Genomic DNA, 19917 nt, shown 5'->3' with positions numbered 1-19917 from the left:
AAGGCTTTATATGGCTCTCAGGGCCCATAAAACTCAGCAGGGCAGTCAGTGCTAATTGAAACTGTGCGGGAGGAGGCCGAGTGGGGGGGGGTTTACTGCAGCTCCCCGCCTCAGGGCCCAGGTAGGGATGAGGCTGGTGTTCGCTAACTTACAATACTTACCTCGGACTTCTCAGCACAGTCCCCGAGCTTATTTCTAACTTGCTTCCATGACCATTTGTACGTGCTGGGCTGTGGAGACGAGCCGTCCTCCAGAACCTCCCCCAACTGAACTGTGTGTGGTGACTGAGGGAAGCGGGGTTGTCAGCCCCCAGAAGAGGGGTCACACCACGTCATCTTCTAGGGCCCCAGGGTGCTGGCTTGGATCTGCTGCCCTTCCCACCTGGCTCATGCCCGCGGGCTCCCCGCCCCCTCCCCCTGCCCGGATCCCTGAATGTGGCTTCCTTCCCATCCTGCAGGTGTCCTACTACAACCAGGCTACCCCGGGCTTTCTCAACTACGTGACCACCAACGTGGCGGGTCTCTCCTCAGAGTTCTACACCACCTTCAAGGCTTGTGAGCAGTTCCTGTTGGACAACCGGAACGATCTGGCCCCCAGCCTGCAGACCCTCTAAGCCCCCGGCAGTGGCCACTGCACACCCACTCCCCCTCCATCCTGCCCCCAGGGACACACATGCAGCGCACTGAGGCAGGCAGGGGCATTTATTCCTTGCTGCCTCCCCCGTGGGAAGCCTGGAGCCAGGGGCCCACCGGCCCAGCACCCATGGGTGCTCAGTTCCCTCCAGCATCTGCCAGCAAGTCTTCGCGGTAACTCGGGGGCAGCCGGTAGTAGACTCGGGTCCTGTCCACAGCCCTGGCTCCCAGCAGCCCCGCCCGCACCGATGCATAGTCGTCCCCCTCAGGACGGTGCTCCACCGTGACAGTGGCCCGGGGGGAGGCTGCCAACAGCCTGGCCACCACCCTAGCCGGGTTTGGGCCCAAGAGCCTGGCCTGCAGCTGGAAGGACACAGGTTGCCAGAGACCCCGGCACAGCTCCAGCATATCCGCAAGCAGCTGGTCCCTGTAGCCACCACCCAGCGCCTCCTCAGGCCAGCCTGGTGCCACCGTCACGTGGGGGAACACCTCAGCCACAGTTGTCAGCAGCTCCCTGCCGGCCACGTGGCCAGGGGCCGCAAAGCTGCCATGGGAGACTGTGGCCCCGATCCACACAGGCCGAGGCAGGTGGCCCAGGGCAGACAGGCGGGCCAGTGTGGTCAGGGCAGGCCGGAGGGCTGAGGGCTCTGCTATGAGCAGATGGACACCCCAGCGCCCGGGCCGCCCGGCCAGCTGCAGGAGGCAGGACTCCAGCGTCGGGGCGGGACCTCCTGGGGTGCGTATGACGGGCACGGCGTCCTTGGCTGCAGGCCCCTGGAGGCCAACGGTCAGCAGGATCATGCCTTCTCCGTCTGAAAGAGGCAGTGGACGGAGGCGGCAAAGTGTCAGGAGTTCGGGTGATGGTGGGCTGTCAGAGGCCCTGTTAAAGGGGTGGCAATGGGGGGGGCAGCCAAGGAGAAGCTGGTGCCCCATCTGCTGAGATCTGTCGAGGGTCCGGGCTCCAGGTGGAAAGGCTGCTTTATAAATGTGCCTGGGGCTCATCCGACCACCTGAACGACATGATCAGCTGCTAGCTCGGCTCTTGGCCTTTGACTGGGGCTTGGTCCTGGGGCCTGGGCCTGCCTCTCCTGCAGTAGATAGGGCTCAGGGCTCAAGGGCACTGACGGTTAGGGGCCCCTGCCCGATACCACTGCACTCGGCCACCATGGCGTCCAGCACATTGCCGCAGTAACAGAGGCCTTAGCTTCCTGCCCCGAGCAAAGGAATCCCCCCTCTTCCCCCCCAGTTTAGCTAGGAGCACAGGGGCTGAAGGCAGGCCTTACCTGGGAGGCTGACTGTTGCTGTTCTTCTGTTGCCCTGGAGGTCAGGAACCAGCCACTCCACGCTCAGACCGTCCCCCCCAGGGGGCTGGAGGAGAGGGATCAGGCTGCCTCCCGTGTAGTAAATGCGCTTCCGTGTGGCATTCGCTGTGGGGCCCCAAATTGTCAAGATGCACTGGCCACCATTCACGGAGCCCCTTCTCTGAGTCCTGTGTCTACACACAGTCTCTCTCAGACTCACAGCACCCTTCCAGGCAGACGTACTCCCATCAGAGATTACAAGGAGGGATTCCCCAAGGTCCCACAGCCACCCGGGGTTAGAACCTGATGCAACCAAGTCTGCCAGCCCCAAAGCTGGAACCCCCTCTCCCCGCACCGGCATGGCTCCCAGGGTAGGAATGTTGAGTCTCATGGGTTCCCTTTGAGATGGCTTAACTGCAGGCTCTCCTAGGTCCAGGGTCAAGGGAATGAGGGGTCTGGACAAGCAAACGGGTAGTATCTGGGTCTTTGATTACTAGGTACATTGGTGTGTGTGGGGGGGGGGCGGTCTCTGAGGAACTATGCTGTAAGGGAAACGCACATGGGGTTTGGAATTTGCTGGGTTCCAATCTAAGCTGTGCTATGTACAAGGGAATGACTTGGTGTAGGTTATTTTATTGGTCTGAACCTCAGTTTCCCTATCTATAGAATGGAATCACTGCTTCCTGGATATTTGAGGCTTACATAGCATACCATACCCACGTCTGGCATACAGTAGGCGCTTAAAAGCATTCTTTGACCCGATTCCACCCAGAATTTTCCCTTCTGATGCCTCACCCCTCCAGCTCTGCTCCACTGTCCACCAAATGCTGCCCGCAGAATCCGCCCTACCAGCTTCCCTGGCCGCCCCACACCCCTCCTACCAGCCAGTCGCTTGAACTGTGACAGGACAGGCTCAAAGAGGTCATAGTAGACTTGGTGGGAAGCGCTGTTGTCTCGGACATAGAGGAGATCATCCACCGACACGGGGTCCAAGGCACCCTGCCACAGCGTCAGGCTGTACCTGGGGCCCAGAGACCAAGCTCAGCACCTGCCTGGGCCCAACAAGGTCCTCAGTCCCACTCTTGTGCTCAGAACGGGACCCTAGCAGGGCAGGGATAGAGTACCTGGCCTCCAGCTTCCCACCAGCCCCTTCTCCCTGAGAACTGCCCCCCTTCCCAAGGGCAGAAGAAGTCACAGGGGCTTCAGGAAGGAAGAGTAAAGAGGCTGAGCAGGAGGGGCTGGCCTGCCCTGCCTCCTCACTGGGAGTATCTATTTCTGGTCCTGTCTTAGGAACAGGAACAGGACAAGGACAGAAAGCGATGGGTACAGGCAGTGGGGAAGAAGTTAGGTGTGGAGGGGGAAGGGGACAGCCCTGGAACTCCTGTGGGAAGTGGCCGAGGAAGGTGGGACTGGGCAGTTGGGAGTCCCTCAATCCCTAGAAGACGATCCTGGGCACAGCTGGCTCCCATGGGAGGAAGACTTGCCACTAGGTCAAGTTATCCACTAATGGACTGGCTGCCTTGGGTGGTAGTGAGCAGCCCATCACCAGAGGTATACAAGCAGAGAGCAGGGATGCTGTAGAGGATGTGAGCACCAGTGGGTATTGGACAGATATGGTTAAGTGGCTGAGATCTCCCCAGGGAGTAACAGTGCCCGGGGGGTGGGTCTGGTGGATCAGGGGCTGTGGCAGGGGCCTGGGAGTTTTCACCTCTTCGATTGGCCCAGCAGCCAGCTGAAGTGGGGCCAGGCAGCCCGTACCATGACAGCCCGCACGGGGAAGGTGACCCTCTGTGGCAGTGTGCCCACCAGCTCCTGCATCCTCTCCACCATGGCTCGGGTGTATGTCCTGTTCAGGAACAGGGGCACATAGAGGGTGGTCCAGCCTGGAGACAGGGTGGCCTCAGGATACTTCTCCTGGACCAAGGCCAGGAACCTGCGGAGAATCAGAGACACTGGTCTTTGAGAGCCTTGCTGGCGCCTTCCTCATCTCCTGGGTTCCCATCATTGGGCTAGGAAGTGGCAAGTCCTGTTAAATGTAGAGTATAAGGACCGAAGCTGAGTCCTAAAGAACAGAAGTGACTTAAGGTCCTACAAATGGGGCATGGACTTTGGAGTCAGGGGGTTCTGGGTTCAGGTCCTGGACTCTATAACCTTGGGCAGCTCAATTCAACCTCTTTGATTCTCAAAGATGTCATCCCTTCTGGTAGGGCAGGGCCTCTTCAGCATCCCCATTTGGACAGGGGAGACAAGCCAGGGCCCCAGATAGGGGGATCTAGACTCTGCCACTTGTCTCTGAAGCTTCAGATTTTTAAATTCCATGTAAATTTTCCCTTGAAAGAAACTTTAACAGAGGAATAATATTACCCTCTCCTCCTCCCCAAACTATTGAGTAAAATCAACACTCTAAGAAGATGAACCATTATTTATCTTGGGCCACTGATTACGTATTTTTCTTTTTTTTTTTTTTTTTAAAGATTTTATTTATTTGAGAGAGAGAATGAGAGCATGAGAGGGGGGAGGGTCAGAGGGAGCAACAGACCCCCTGCCGAGCAGGGAGCCCGATGCGGGACTCGATCCCGGGACTCCAGGATCATGACCTGAGCCGAAGGCAGTTGCTTAACCAACTGAGCCACCCAGGCGCCCTGATTACGTATTTTTCTAATGGCTGCTTTCCAAATGCACCTCAGTTTGAGAATCACAATAAATACTGGATGGATGGATGGAGAGATGGATGACTAGAATCAGGAAGGCCTGGCTTTGAATCTTTGCAATTTTTAGACCTAGGCCAGTCGTGTAACCTTGATGAGATAGTTCCTGTATTAATAAAATGAAAATATAATAATACCTACCTCATTCTCTTGATAACTAAAGTACTTTCTGAAACAGTGCCTGGGCACATAATAAACATTCAATAAATTGAATCTCGATTACTATCAGCTTTCTCTTCTGCAACATGGGGGGAGATGCTCCCAACCCGGCACTGCTAGGTAAGGGTCAAATTGGACACACTTTGTCCTTCTGTGTGGCCCTTCGTCTGTTGTTATGTGCAGCTGGTCTATGTGGAGGGTATTGGTGGCAGTGCTGGGATTTCAGGGGGCGCGGGGGAAGGAGTTAGCACTTTTAGACTTTTCTCTAGCAGGTCAAGCCCTGCCTTGGTCACTGGGGATACAGAAAGGACTGGGCCCTGTCTGCCTTCCAGGAGTCCACTGTGGAGTAGGGGCTATAAACCGGTAATCTGGCAGTGATAGCCCAGTGAAATCAGGGTTGTGTTAGGAGGACGTGTTGAAGGCTCTCAGCAGCCTGGGATGTCAGGGTAGATTTGGGAGGAGGTAACGACTGGGCAAAGGTTCATCAGGAAATTTGGGCAAGGCATTCAAGGCAAAGGGAACAGCATGTGCAAAGGCTCAGAGGTCAGGTTATATGGTATGGCTGGAGGTAAACTCAGCAAAGGTGCCCCGAGCAGTTTCTGTGCCAGATGGTGAAGGAAGAGAGCTGGACACAGCTGGGGCAGAGAAGTGAACACTCACCGTGTGGCATTGACCTCGATTGAGATGGGCACATTGGGGCCCCTCAGGATGTCCGCATTGATCCACACAGGCCTCCTCACTCTCCCGTCCTCTGTCAGCCGCCGCAGGAGGTCCAGCGAGGGGCCCACAGCCTTGAGGCTCTTGAAGTCCAGTTTGATACCTGTGGGGAGGGGCCCAAGGGCTTGGGGAAATGGACCCTCATGCTCAGGGCAGAAGGAACCAGCAGACACGACTTCCTGGAACAGAGAGAGCAGTGGGGTTGGGGGCAGGAGGTGGGCAGACAGGGACCAGACTCCATCTGGGTGTGAAGAGGGCTTTCAAACAAGCCAAGCCACCCACAGAGGAAGGACCTGCCCCTGCCCCTGCCCCTGGGGGGAGAAAGCTGGGGCCAGCCAAGGGCTCAGACAGGGGTTGTCAAGCATCGGAGAAAAAGAGACTGTGGTTCTTGGACAGGGTAGGCTTAGAGCATCCTAAGCCAACTTAGCCTGAGTGCAAGTTCCTCAGCCTGCAGAAAGAGGCATTTGAGTAGAGGAGGGCCATGGAAGTGGAGGAGGGGCCCCTGTGAACAAAAGCCTGTCCTATTCAGGCAGCTGGGCACTGGGGGTGAATGGGGACGAGGGGAACTGCAGGCGGATGAGGTTGTGAAGTTGGAGACGGCTGTTGAAAGCCAGGCCAAGCAGATGACACTTTGTCCCAGGAAAATGGGGAGCCATGCAGGGCCAAAGAGGGGAGTGACAGATTTGGTGTTTGTGGAAAGCTCACTCAGATGTACATGGTGGTAGTGGTGGTGGAGGGAAGACAGAGCGGCTGAGTCTGGGGGCAGGACATGGTGAATGACAGAGGGGGAGGCAGGAGGGTGATGCCTAGATTCTGACCAAAACTGGCAAAGGGACCCGGGAGGGAAGGGCGGAGTTGGGCTTTGAACAGGTTATACCTAGTTCCGGAGGATTCAGGAGGGAACAATCTGAACGTGTCTGCACTTTGTGGTGTACCCTGCCCTTTCCCATCCCCCACCTCACCCAGAATTCCCTAGGCCTGGGTGTCTTGAACCTGGGGGGCGGGGGGGAGCGGGGGAAGCCTGGGCAATGAGCAGTGAGCCTGGGACTGGCCTGGCTTCAGCAGAGGACCAGAGGGCTGGGGAGGGGCTGAGAGAGTCCTTACCCTTCTGGGAAGAGGCCAGCACAGCCTCCAGCCACTGCTGCAGCGTGTTGTCACTGTAGATGGCTGGGGGGTGCGCCATGATGGGGACCCCTGTCTCGTTGGCTGTGTTGAGTCCTTCTACGGTGATGTCTGCTTCCAGGACCATGGCGCTACCTGAGCAAGAGGCAGAACTTGGTCACTTCCTTTGAAAATTTGAAAATTTTTCTTCTTATCCAAGTATTACACATTTATCAAAGAACATTTGGAGAATACAGAAAAGCAGGAAGAATACTCATCCACATTTCCAGCATAGTTCACATTTTGTATGTATTTTCTTCCGTTTTTGTCTATGTACGGTTTTCTATGCAGTTGAGACCACACTGCATTTGTAATTTTTAATCCTTTTCTTTCAATGGCATTTTCACAATCTTCTATGTCTCATTTTTTTTAGAGGCTATAAAAGCTCTGGTTGAGGGTCATTAGCTACCTCTTATTCCTGAGACAGTTTGGTAGTTTCCAATTCTTTGCTACTCAAATGATAACACAGTTTATCCTGGTGTTTGAATTATTTCTAGTCCCTACTTGTGGCGTTTGAGTTAGGGCCACATGGGGTCATTTTTAAAGCCCACATTATCCAATTACCGTCCAGAAAAATTGTTCTGATTCATGTTCCCGCCTGAAGTACATAAGCTTGCCCACTTCCCTGCACCTTTATAGCACTGAGCCTTGTTATTTTAATTTTTAAATTTCTAAAACCCTGTCCTCCAGAGTTCGGTCTAGGAGGGAGCTAAGCCCTTCCCAATGGAAGCAGACTTGGAAGACTCTGCCAGGGCCACTGGCATTTGGGGTGTGCAGTGGAGGGAGGGGAAGGAGGGAGGCAGGGATCACGTTCGACTCTGCAACATCATAGACCCTTGGCATCAGAAGGGGCCTTTTCTCCTGGTTTATACTCACAACCTCCTGACCTCTCATCTCTAGCCCTGCTCCCCTGGAAGTCCATTCTCTACACGGCAACTAGAGTTTTCTAAACATGCACCTGCCCAGGTCACTTTCTGTTAAAAAACAAAACGGCCCACCCATTGCCCTTAGACTCAAACCCCAATTCCTTAGCATAGCCTCTGCGGTCCCGCTTGACCCAGCCCTGACAAAATTTCCAATCTCACCCGAGTGCCTCTCTCCCTCCATCTCTAGGTTCCAGCCCCTCCAGCTTCTGCAACATTACTGTGCACACAAGTCAGCCAGGAACTGTTAAAATTCAAGCTCCTATCAGTAGGTCAGGGGTGGGGCCGAGGTTCTGCGCATCTCACGGCTCCCCAGCCATGCCCAAGCTGCTGGGCCTTGGACTGCACTTCTAGTGAGGCTTGAGTTTGTTCTGTCCTCCCATCTCTGGGCTCTTACTCCTGGTTGTTGCCTTGGCAACTCTCCCCTCCGCAGCTTTACTAGGCTACCTTCTGCTCATCTGTTAGTGTTTGGCTTAAAATATCACTTCCTCAGGGAGGCCATGCCTGAACCCCATGCCCAGTCTGACTTAGTCATCCGCTTCGGGGCTACTCTTTTTGAGTGCTTAGCCCCATGTAATTGCTCACTTAGCATCAGCCTTCCTGAGTATAGGTACCAGGGTGCAGGGTCTGGGTCTGAATTGACCATCACTTAAATTTCTGGTGCCTAGATGGTATCAGGCCTGAAAAAGGAGCTTTAAAAATGGTTGTTGAATGATGAACACCTGAATGACTTAATGATAGAAAAGTCAAGCTCTCAGTAAGCCTAGGTCCACAAAGGTAAGAAAGAGCTTGGCCAAAGTCAGAGAATTTTTGCAGATTTCTCTAAAATCTAGGTGCCTGGATTTCTAGGAGGGGTAGAAGGTGAGTGCCGGGATGTCCCTGGCAGTGAGTCAGGCATTTCCCATCATCCCGTTTCCTCCAAATGTTGTGGATGCTGCTTCTAGGGCATGGGACTCCCAGGTTTCCTCATTGGCAAGGTGGGGATGAGCCCCCCTGGGCCATGGAAACAGGACATGAACATAAAAACACGTTGTTAAACCATTAAGGGCTTTATGAAGGCAACCTTCATTTTTGGACTTGAGCACAAAGTTCTTTCTCATCTTAATTTATGGTTACTTGGGAATGCAGAGAGGGGGGTCTGAAAGGCTTGGGCCCCAGTGAGGCCCACAGAAGCCAGGCTGGAACCCGGGTGGGGTGCAGGTAAGAGGGTAGCTCCTGAGAATGGATGCATCGGAGTCTCCTTCCCATCCAATGGGGGGGCCAGTTCCAGTCTTGGCGGGGTGGGGGTGCATCGAGAGCCCTCTTTGAGTCCCGGTGACCTCCTGATGCTGCTGCCTTGCTTAACTTGCACTAGCCAACCTCCCTGAAGACATTGAGTCCCTTGGAGACAAGGTCACATCTCACTCATTTCTAAACCCTTCTCCTGAGTTCGACCCAGAGCAGGGAAGTGAATTGGACTGAAGACCAGCAGAAAGTACATTCTGGACTCAACCTGCCTCCTTGCAATTGCCACCTAGGCCCAGCTTGTTCCTGGAAAAGTCTTCTCTCTTATTGTGGAAAGTTGTTACTTGCCTTCCAGATGCTGAATCTGAAGGTTGACATGTTTGGGTGGGGTGTGAGGGACTGACAAGCAAGGAGGGAAGGATCCATTTCCTGTGGCCCCAGAAGGGGAAGAGGATTGGCCCCCCAGGGAAAAGACAGGAAGTTATGGAGCCCCCCGCCCCCCAACATGGGGCAGGCCCCTGAACCCAGATTGCAGGCATGAGCACTAGGACAAACAGCGATCGGTGTTACTCGGGCAGGGTACTCGTCTTCTCTGTGCCTCCTCTTTTTCATTTACAAGAATTAAATAATAAGATAGCCCTGGTTAGGCATTCACTAAGTGTTAATCATTATTTACATGCAGTAGGCTCACTTAACTAGAGTCGCCGTATCCTCCCCCTGCCCCCTGCCGCCCTTCCCTTTGCCTGGGAGAGTCTGGTGTATTTCTGTACGCTCAGCATTATTTAGTTTGGATGATAAATGATACGGGAATTCTACCAATCCACATTTGGCAGAGGGAAAAACTGAACTGTGGACAGGTGAAGTCACCTGTCCCAAATCACTGTGCCACTGAAGAGCCAAGGTAGGATTTGAACCCAGTTCCGTCTGCCTCCCAGATCTTCGCTTTGGCCCCTTCTCTCCACGTGGAAGTCCGTTCATGTCCAAGATGACTTCACCAGTCTGGCCCTGCCCCTGGGTCTCACCTAGGGTCCCCACCCCAGCTGTGCACCTCTTCCCAGAGGCCTACCGCAGGGACCCGGCAGAACCCTCAGGGAGGAAACTGGGCCTCTGGACCCCTGAGCTATGCTAAGGGGTATCCGTCCCTGCTCCCTGCTGTTGGGCACTGCCTGGTTGGGGCCATTGGCCTTCTTCTTAGCCAAGGTCCTTATATCGTGGGGCTGGGTCTCTCGTCCACTACCCCAGGGCCGCCATCATCACTCTGAATCGGAGGCTCAGGGGCATTTTCCAATTTGCTCAGCTTTTCTGCTCGTTTTTGATAGCACTGGGCCTCAAAGTCACGTCTGCTGGCTTCCACAGGCTTGGGGGGCAAGGACCTCCGAGCAGGCACAGCTGGCCGTCACGGAAGGGGTAGCTGGGGCAGAGGACATCAGACATCTGGGTCGAACCCTAATGCCGCCACATACGTCATGCTGTCTCATCTCCACCTCTGCTCTCCCCCATCTCCTGCACCCCTGCCCTGGCCTGTCCCAGTCCTGGCAGACAGACTTACTGCTCAGGGCAGCTTTCATCTCCTCCCGGCTGTTGGCAGCGTGGTACCAGGTGACCAGCAGACCATCCGGTTGGCTGATCTGGCCCAGGCTCTGCAGGTAGTCCAGCATGTCCGCGTCGGGGCGGCAGGCCGCATCCTGCTCCAAGTCTGGAATGGAAGCCAAGCGAGCTGTTAGCCTCAATTCTCACCTCTGCCCAAAATTCCCGTCTGTTCATCCCTCTGACCCTCCCTGGGCTCCCAGGGTGTGTCCAGCTCTCCATCTAGCAGAGGGACAGAGGGACCCCAGAGCCATCAAGTGCTACGAGAAATACATGGGCTCCTGGGCACAAGGAGCCCCCATACCAGCCTGGGCAGTCGGGAAGTTTACAGACAGAGGAGGGAACATTTAAGGGGGCTTTGAGGATGGGTGTAAATTTGACAGAGAAGGGGGACAGAGAGAACAGTATCAGCAAAGGCTGGGCTGAAGGACAGAGTGTGGTCACCTGGAGGAACAGCCACTGGCCGGTACAGATGGCCTGAGACATGGAGAGGGCAGGCCTGGAAAGGGGTGTTGTGATCAGGCTGTAAACAGCCATGAACGCCAGCAAAGGGGTTGGCTGTGTGCTGAGGGCAAGGCGGGCTTGTGTTTAGCAAGATCTCATGGGCTGCAGAGTGAGCACTGGCTGGGAGAGTAGGCTGCAGACAAGAGACTGTGTGCAGGGAAACCGCAGCAGGGGTCAAGGACACCAGAGGCCTGGGAGCTCGGGGTCAGGGAGGGCAGAGGGTGGGAAGGCAGAAGCCTCAAGATGCCAGGCCTGAGGGTACAGACACAAGGCAGAGCAGGGAGTGGAGGCTGCCCCCAGGTTTCTGTGGGAAGGGAGGGGCCCTTCACCCAAAGAAGGCACAGGGAGGAGCGGGTGTGGGGGAAAGATGAATTGAGCTTAGTGTGCTGAGTCTGAGATGCCCACAGGACCCCCCAAAAGGTCCATTCAGGGGCACGGGAGGGAGGTGTGGGCTGAAGGCAACAAGCCTGGTGGAGGCGGGGGGGAAGTTGATGGGGATAGAGTCGGCTGGGGATGGAGTCTTAGTGGAGATGCGGGATGGGAGAGGAGGCCATCAGAGCTGTCCGTGGGGAAGCCAACCAGACGGCATGACAGGGGGCCCTACCCGGCTGGCTGCGCGGCGACAGTACGAAGCTCAGGATCAATCCAATGGCGACCACCAGAACCACGCTGGCACTGCCCAGAAGGGCCCACTTGGTCTGACTGTTCGAGCACCCCTTCTTGCAGGCCATGATGATCCTCTCTGCGGAATGCCTCCCAAGTCCCCACGGCCCAGAGGCCCCCAAGGCTCCCTGTAGCTGGGATCCGGTGGGACGCGGGAGCCCCGTGTAGCATCCAGTTCTCCACCAAGGCCCTAGCTCCGGCGGGCCAGAAATGTCTCCTGAGGAGGTAGCCCCTGAGGCTCCTCCTCCCTCCCTCCCCACCCTCCTCCCCGCTCCACACCCTTCGAGGATCTTAATAAATCAAGCAGAAAGTCCTACCGCCTCCAAAATGACCTTTGAGCACAACAAAGGGCCAGAAAATGTTGGACCAAGCGTCTGTCTGCTGCCTGTCTCTGCTGCCTGGGAGTTGGGAGACCAGGACCTAGACCCAGCTTGACCTTGCTTTCCCGACCCGGAGCAGGAGTCTTCCCCTCCCTGGGCCCAGTTCTTCTCCTGTGCAAAAGATGGCACCTGGATCATTCTTTCCCTGTGTTGCCGTGCCCCAGGAAGTCACCAGGGTCAGACAAGTGTTGATGACAAGCACATATTAGATCTGCCCGAGGCTATGAATTTTCCTTCCATCCCAGATTGTGGTTGACAGATTATCTACCTGAGATTGAAGTTGATAGGCTTGGCGTGCTGGCCTATAGGGCACACAGGCCACTCCTGGGGCAGTGAGTCCACAAGGAAGGGGCTGAGTCAGCCCCGCAAGCTGAGGGTGTCCTGGGGGCTCTGGTGTGGGAAGTAAGTTAGAGACTATCTCTACTTAAGGGACCCTGGAGTTGAGTTTATCTTATTTTTTTAAGATTTATTTATTTGTCAGAGAGAGAGAGCACAAGCAGGGGGAGTGGCAGGCAGGGAAGCAGGCTCCCTGCTGAGCATGGAGCCTGATGTGGGACTCGATCCCAGGACCCTGGGATCATCACCTGAGCTAAGGCAGACGCTTAACTGACTGAGCCACCCAGGCGTGGGACCCTGGAGCTTAAATGAGTCCAAGAATCACCTGTAATGTACACAGGGACTTTGGTTTATAGAGGTTCACAGAGAAATTTATCGGGGTCACTGGTGCCTGATTCAGAGTGTGTGTGTGTATATATGTGTGTGTGTGTGTGTGTGTGTGTAAGAATATCTAAAATGATGAATGATGCCCAGGTGGGCAGATGGAGGGAATCTGGGGGGATGGGGAGCAGGTCGGGAGGGAGTTTGGTTCAGGCCTTGTGGAGTCGTGGGGATTGTGGGTCATCCCTGAAGAGTTACCCAGGAGGACGCTGGATATGGAGGTCTGAGGCTTGGGACCAAAGTCCAAGGGTGAGAGCATCATCCCTTGCCCTAAGGCAAAGAGAGAAGGGTCTTTCCAAGCAGCACACTGTGCGCTGCTCATTATCCTTGGGAAAGATGCCAAGAGCTCTGAGCTTGCCCGCTTTGCTTGGCTCTGAGGGTCCTGCAGGCTGCGTCTTGGAGCAAGAGGGACCTTATCCAACTCCGGCTTTGGCAGGTGGAACAGCTCTGAAATGGACACCAGCCTGCAAAAGATTCCACCGCCCGTGACACTTCCCGAGACAGATGACTAATGGTTGCTGAGCCCCATTCTGCATGCAGCACTATGCCAGGCTCCGGGGAGCACCCCCGCCACGACATACTGTAGAAGAGAAGAAGCCAAGGGGTGTCGGGAGGCTTCAGCAACTCAGATGTGGAGCTGCTGTTCTAGGGCTGGTGTTGAAGGAGGGGAGTTCAAGCCCGTAAGGATGTCAGACCTGGCAAGTACCAACGGCAGGGCCCCCATGGGAAACATGATGGATCGGGGAGACACAAGGGGATTAGGAGTCCAGAGGAGGAGCCCCAGCCTCCTGGGGGGGCGCAGGTGGTCTTCAGAAGAGGCATGGCCTGAGTTGACTTGGAGAACCATGGGGGCAGGGGGTAGGGAAGGATGCTTGTGGGAGCGAGCAAAGGTGTGTGGGAGAGGGCTTGCTTGGGGACATGGACAGGGCAGTGTGACTGGATCTCCAGGTGCAGTAGGGGTGCTCGGGGAGATAGGTATGGGTCACCCTGGTAAAAAGCTTGGCCCCAACCTGGATGGGTGGGAACCCTTCACCTATGGGATAAGCAGGAGAGAGACTTCTTTAGCTTTGCATTTCAGAGGGTGATTCTGGAAGCTGGTGTTGAGAAATGGCTGGAGAAGGTCTGACTGTCCCTAGCACCTGGGGCATCTGTTTTAGCACCGTCCCCCCAACCCCCCAGCCACATGACTTCCCCCACCATACCGCTCAGAAAGACAAAAGGCTCACCAAAATTTGAACCCCAGGCTTTGTTACCTGGGTCACTTTGATATATTATAGAGAAAAACGAGAGGGTGTTGGGAAGCACCAACATTTCAGATGAGGAGCAGCCATCTTTAGAGCTGGTACCACAGGAGGCTCTGCCCACTGGGCCCTGAGAGCCCCCCCACCGAGCTTCTGTAAGGCTGCATTCCCACCCCCCTCATGCCCCCAGAGAAGCTCATCAGAGTATGGGGAAATGCAGCCTTGAAATACCTCAGCTAGGAAAAATCCAGCTCATGAACGTTCAACTTGTACTAGCTGGGGCCCTGCCGAGTCTTGGGAAGACTCCAACATAGACCCTGCTCCTGAGGCATTTGGAACCCAGTTGCAGTGTTAAGGCCATGGGAGCAGAGAGAAGGCCCCCAGCCAAGGCAGAGCTATCTGGGAGGCTTCCTGGGGGAGGCAGGGTTTGATCTGGACCTCGAAGGGTGGATAGGATCTCTTAGGGAGAGAATAAAAGCTGATTATTTTTCCCCTTATAAAAGTGGTATAAGAAAGATACTGGAAATTCAGAAACATGGAAAAAGGAAATGATCATCTTAGAATGAACAATGAGATCCACTAACCAGTTATAATTTGTTTTCATTTTATTTATTTATTTATTTATTTATTATTTTTTTAAAAAGATTTTATTTATTTATTTGAGAGAGAGAATGAGAGAGAGAGAGAATGAGAGAGAGAGAGCATGAGAGGGGGGAGGGTCAGAGGGAGAAGCAGACTCCCTGCCGAGCAGGGAGCCCGATGCGGGACTCGATCCTGGGACTCCAGGATCATGACCTGAGCCGAAGGCAGTCGCTTAACCAACTGAGCCACCCAGGCGCCCTGTTTTCATTTTATTGAAGATCTTTCCAATCATTTCAGCGCACATTTATTATTAGTATTTTTGTTTTGTTTTGCCTTTTTGGTGGGTGTGCTAGTTTTCTTTCTTTTGGGGGTTTCCTTTTTTTATTTAAATTCAATTAATTAACATATAGTGTATTATTAGTTTCAGAGGTAGAGTTCAGTGATTCATCAGTTGCCTAGAATACCCAGTGCTTATTCCATCACATGCCCTCCTTCATGCCCATCCCCTAGTTACACCATCCCCCCCCACCCCCTCTCCAGCAACCCTCAGTTTCTTTCCTATGCTTAAGAGCCTCTTATGGTTTGTCTCCCTCTCTGATTTCATCTTATTTTATTCTTCCCAGGTTTGTTTGTTTGTTTGTTTTTACTAACCAGAATCATGCTGTATGTATTGTTCTTTGATGTGCTTGTTGGAGATGTTCTCAGACTAACGCACTCCTTTTATCCATTCTATATTCCACAGAAATAGTGTCACTGGGTTGCTTCATTCCGCTGTTATAATTATGCCCACTTTTGTGCACAAACTTGAGCACGGGGCTGGAATTTGAGGGAAAGAGTGCCAGTTTGAGCCCTTGGCAATCTGAGGCGAAGGCATGTTGACTAGACATTGTAGTTTTCTATTGCTGCTGTAACAGCATGGGGTAGAGAGTGAGGCATGTGGGGGCTGGGGTGGTGCAGAGTAAGAATAAGACTCATTTCTCCCACAAGATGTTGATGTACCAGCTCTGATGAAGATGTTGGGTACCGGCCCTGGGGCAGGCTTTGGGTACAAGGCAAGCAAAGATGAAAAGGCATCATCTCTGTCCTTAAAACATGCTCAGTATAATGAGGGAAATAATCCAGTGAGCAGAAATTTACAGCATGCTGTCAGAAGTGTTCTGAGTTATGCTGCAAGAGCAGAGGAGAAAATCCTAACCCAGCTGTGGGGAGGGCATCACGGAGGACTTCCTGGAGATGATACCTATCAGGTTTTGACAGATGGATAGGAGTTAGACAGGTGAGGTGGGAGGGGAACTGTAAGCAGAAAGAGTTAGGGGTCCCCAGAAAGAGAAAGACAAACACAGCTTTCTTTTTTTTTTTTTTTTTTAAAGATTTTATTTATTTATTCATGAGAGAGAGAGAGAGAGGGGCAGAGCGAGAAGCAGGCTCCCAAGGAGCAGGGAGCCCGATGCGGGACTCGATCCCAGGACCCTGGGATCATGACCTGAGCCGAAGGCAGACGCTTAACCATCTGAGCCACCCAGGCGCTGGAAGTATGAGAGGTGAAGACAGAGAGAAGGGCTAGCATGCATGTAGTCAGAGTAGTAGAGGAACTGAAAGAGAATGAAGGAAAGGCAATTATTTTCTTATATTTGTGGGAAAACTTCCAAATGATTGAGCACCAACCTCCAGATTTAGGAATCACAATGAATTCCAACTAGGATAAAGTAAAATAAAAAGCAATCCATAGGGGCGCCTGGATGGCTCAGTCGGTTAAGCGGCTGCCTTCAGCTCAGGTCGTGATCCTGGGGTCTTGGGATCGAGCCCCACGTCCGGCTCCCTGCTCAGCGGAGAGCTTGCTTCTCCCTTTCCCTCTGCCTGCCACTCTGCCTACTTGTGCTGTCTCTCTATCTCTCTGTCAAATAAATAAATAAAATCTTTAAAAAAAAAATCTCTTTGAAATTCTTAAAAAAAAAAAAAAGCAATCCATAACTACATATGTCATAGAAAAATTGCAGAACACTCAAGTCAAAGATCTCAGAAGCAGCCGGAAATAATAGGTTGATCACACAAAAGCTGGCAAACTGACTTCTCAAAGCATCGATGGGAGCCAGGAGTCAGTGGACTATTAATATTACCATTGCTGTGCTCAAATAAAATAATACATACAGTGAAAACAGTTTCAAGAAAGAGGATAAAATGAAGTGTTTTTTTAAGCTATTAGAGCTCATCCTTAAAAAACTCTTACTCAGGAAATGATAAAGGCTATTCTTTTTTTTTTTTTTTAAGATTTTATTTATTTATTTGTCAGAGAGCACAAGCTGGGGGACCTGCCGGCAGAGGGAGAAGCAGATACCCTGCTGAGCAGGGAGCCCAGTGCGGGACTTGATCCCAGGACCCTGGGATCATGACCTGAGCCGAAGGCAGACGCTTAACTGACTGAGCCGCCAAGTGCCCCAAGGCTATTATTTTTTTAAAAAGATTCATTTATTTATTTTAGAGAGCCAAGTGAGTGGGGGGAGGGGCAGAGGGAGAGGGAGAGTGACTTTCAAGCAGACACTATGCTGAGCGCAGAGCCGAACGTGGAGCTCGATCTCAAGACCCTGAGATCACGACCTGAGCCGAAATCAAGAGTCAGCCCCTTCATGACTGAGCCATCCAGATGCCCCGATAAAGGCTATTCTTTAGGCAGAAGGAAATTGATCTCAGGTGGTGGGTCCGAGACTCAATTTAAAAAATGGTCTGCCAAGATATCGGTTAAACCTAAACAAACATGGATCACATAAAACAATAATGTCTAATTGGTAGGGTTTAAAAAACAGAACCGGACTAAAATAAAGGATGACAATAGCATAGAAGTTGGCAGGTGGCTGACTAAACTTGAACTCTTGTAAGCTCCTTTTGGTTTTCGTTTGTTGGTTTTCCAAAGGTGGATAACGCTATTACTTAATTTTAGACTTTGCCAGTAAGTATGCATGTTCAAATGGCTAGGGTAACCCTAAAGAATAGACATGAAATATGTAACTTTCACCAAGTAGAAGAGAGGAAAGCAGAGTAAGAGAAGGCAGGCAAATTCAGAAATCCTAAAGCAAGTAGGAAAAAAGAAAAATAAGAAAAAAAATTAAGAGGAGAGATTCTACTTCCAGTAACGGCAAAGCAGCTCCTTTGGACCAACCCTCCTAGAGATAACAACTGTGAACTCTGGACAAAATATAAAAAAACCAACTTCCCGGGGGCACCTGGCTGGCTTACTCAGTGGAGCACGTGACTCTTGATCTCGGGGTCATGGGTTCAAGCCCCATGTTAGGTGAAGAGCTTAATTAAAAAAAAAAAAAGAAAAAAACTTACAAAGAAAAACAAAAAACAACTACCTGAAGATTCTGGAAAGAGATAAAAAGCAGGAAGAGACCAGAGGGGGGCCAACATTTGGAAGGAGCCGCTACCACATGCAAAAATATGTGAAATCTCACAAACAGTATTCAACCGAGGAAGCTAGAAACAAGAGTGTGTGCTGTATAATTCCCCTTAATGAAGTACCATCCGAACGATGGTGTTAGAAGTCGGGATAGTGGTTACCCTTGGTGGGGGTTAGTGACTGGAAGGTCTCTGGGAGTCCCGGCAATGTCCCATTTCTACATCTGGGCACTGGTTACGTGGTGCACTTGGTGAAAATTCATCAGAATTGGCATGATACGCACAGTTTCCTGTATGCATATGGTGTTCCAGTATGAATTAACAAAATTCCAAGGGAGCAGAAACAGGCAGGTAGGAGCAGACTGCGGAAGGGCCTCGATGCCAGACCAAAGAGCTTGAACGTGGCCTGTGGGCAGTGGGTGACATGGAAGGCGTGGGAATGAGTGGTCAGGGAGGCTCCTTTGCTGCAGGATCCTGCAAGTATCCTGTATTTTGCTGCAAATACTTGTCCTGTGGGACAGCATTTAGAAGACGGGCCAAAATCTGGGCTTCCGGTGATGAGGACTGAGCCAGAGCGGAGGGAGTGGGGTTGGAGGGACAGGACAAAATTGGAAGGACCTTTGGTTAATTGGGTGCATGAGGCCAGGGGAGGAGAGGAGGGCGTCAGAGGGGGTTCTTGGGAGAGGCTTGGCACCGCAGCTGAAGGACGGGTGAGGGGCTACTGGGACAAGAGAGGAGTTCCTGCCTGAGGAGGATTTTGCTGAAAAAGGAAACTTGGCCATGTTGGGTGGTAGGCCATGTGGAAGAGGCAAGGGGGCAGGAGCTCTAGATGGCACGGGGCCCTGAGGCCGCAGGTGGGTGGGGAGGGGGCAGAGCCAGGAGCAGGCAGGGCAGGGTGTGGAAGGCAGAGGGGTGGGGGCAGAAAAGGGAGATCTGAGGTGGTAGGAGGGTATTCACTGTTGAGCGCTGAGGCGCCTGGGGTGGGGGCTTCGGGGGCTGAGGCGGATTTCCAGGCTGGATTGAATGACCTGGGTAATCGGGAATATAGTTTAGTGGATAGTTTCAGTACGGCTTTTTAAACGGTGCCCAGTGAAGTTTTTCAGAGTAGTCACTGGTAATCTTAAGCGTTACAAAGCTTCTTTAGCAAGAGAGTAGTGTCTTCATTGCCTTATCCTGGAATCTAGGTTTCAGGGTCTGGGTCTCCCGGCCGGGCCCTCATTCCTGCCCTGCTCCACACTGTTATCTGTGCCTTGGGTGAGGAGGCAGGGTGGAGTAGGGATAAGATAAGGGACACTCATGACCTTGGGCCAGGGTTTTCCCTCTGTGGGTCTCAGTTTCCTCCACACAGACTGCCTGGTTCCAAAGACCTTTGCACACAGCCCACTACCCGCAGGCCTCCCTCTCAGATATGCTGTGCCCCAAGCCTGCAACATTCCTCAGAACGAGGCTGTCACCCCAAGACAAACAAAGGCGTAAGGTCATATGGTGAGGGGCTTTGATGGGGAGGCTTGAATGCTGGGCAAGGAACCTGGTCTTCCTTTGAGTAAGGTCATTTCTCGGCAGTGGTAGAGGGTCCTCCTTTGAAAGGATACCTCCCTGCTTCTAGCTACTGTGTAGGCAAGAGGAGGGGCCTCATTGGCTGGGAACTCCTGAGTCATGGTGACCTCACAAAGACCATAACACCAGCCTGGGCTGGCGGGAGACTAGGTAAGCTGAGGGGTGGCTCTGGGAAAGTCCCAGGGGTGGGGGCGGCCTGCACAGCCTCAAGGCATTTACCACCTTGACCCCACCCCCCTGGGTAAATTCCACAGTTAGAACTTCATACCTTTGGCTTAAAGCTGAATTTTCTGTTACCATGTGGATGCCCCAGGTGGAGGTAACACATTGAACTTTATATCAGCAGCTCAAGGCTCATGGAGAAAGAGTTAGCCTTGTTTGAGAGTATGGTGGGTGGGAGTTGGGGGAGCTGAGAAGACCCAGGAAGGAATGCCATAGACTGGGGGTGGGGGTGGGGGCAAGAAGGCA

At 52.9% G+C, this 19917-nt stretch overlaps 2 protein-coding genes across 2 annotated transcripts in view; one reads left to right on the top strand and one right to left on the bottom strand.

Moving 5' to 3' along the window:
* ACOT11 (acyl-CoA thioesterase 11) overlaps positions 1-710 on the top strand; it is a 42454-nt gene extending 41744 nt beyond the window's left edge. Inside the window, exon 16 of the mRNA XM_035018473.1 lies at positions 458-710. Within this exon, the coding sequence (XP_034874364.1) occupies positions 458-613 (156 nt within the window). The 3' untranslated portion in view covers positions 614-710. The remainder of the gene's footprint in view (positions 1-457) is intronic.
* FAM151A (family with sequence similarity 151 member A) lies at positions 697-11842 on the bottom strand. The gene is made up of 8 exons (XM_035018474.1): positions 11521-11842; positions 10371-10521; positions 6622-6770; positions 5461-5620; positions 3642-3866; positions 2815-2954; positions 1916-2059; positions 697-1444 (listed from the first exon to the last, which is right to left on the bottom strand). Exons 1-8 carry the CDS (start codon positions 11645-11647, stop codon positions 771-773), a joined length of 1770 nt encoding a protein of 589 aa, XP_034874365.1. The 5' UTR covers positions 11648-11842; the 3' UTR covers positions 697-770.
* Positions 11843-19917: the final 8075 nt, after the last annotated feature.

The sequence above is a fragment of the Mirounga leonina genome, unplaced genomic scaffold, assembly GCF_011800145.1.
Source record: "Mirounga leonina isolate KUSES-001 unplaced genomic scaffold, KU_Mleo_1.0 Mir_173, whole genome shotgun sequence".
Lineage (NCBI taxonomy): Eukaryota > Metazoa > Chordata > Mammalia > Carnivora > Phocidae > Mirounga > Mirounga leonina.
Note: the sequence above shows the minus strand (reverse complement) of the source record. Positions and strands in the feature narration are given on the sequence as shown.

Coding starts and splice junctions, on each gene's coding strand:
- FAM151A (XM_035018474.1), bottom strand. CDS start 11,647: ATGGCCTGCAAGAAGGGGTGCTCGAACAGTCAGACCAAGTGGGCCCTT. Junction 10,522..11,520: donor GTCGCCGCGCAGCCAGCCGG/GTAGGGCCCCCT, acceptor CTTCCATTCCAG/ACTTGGAGCAGGATGCGGCC. Junction 1,445..1,915: donor AGCAACAGTCAGCCTCCCAG/GTAAGGCCTGCC, acceptor TGCCTCTTTCAG/ACGGAGAAGGCATGATCCTG.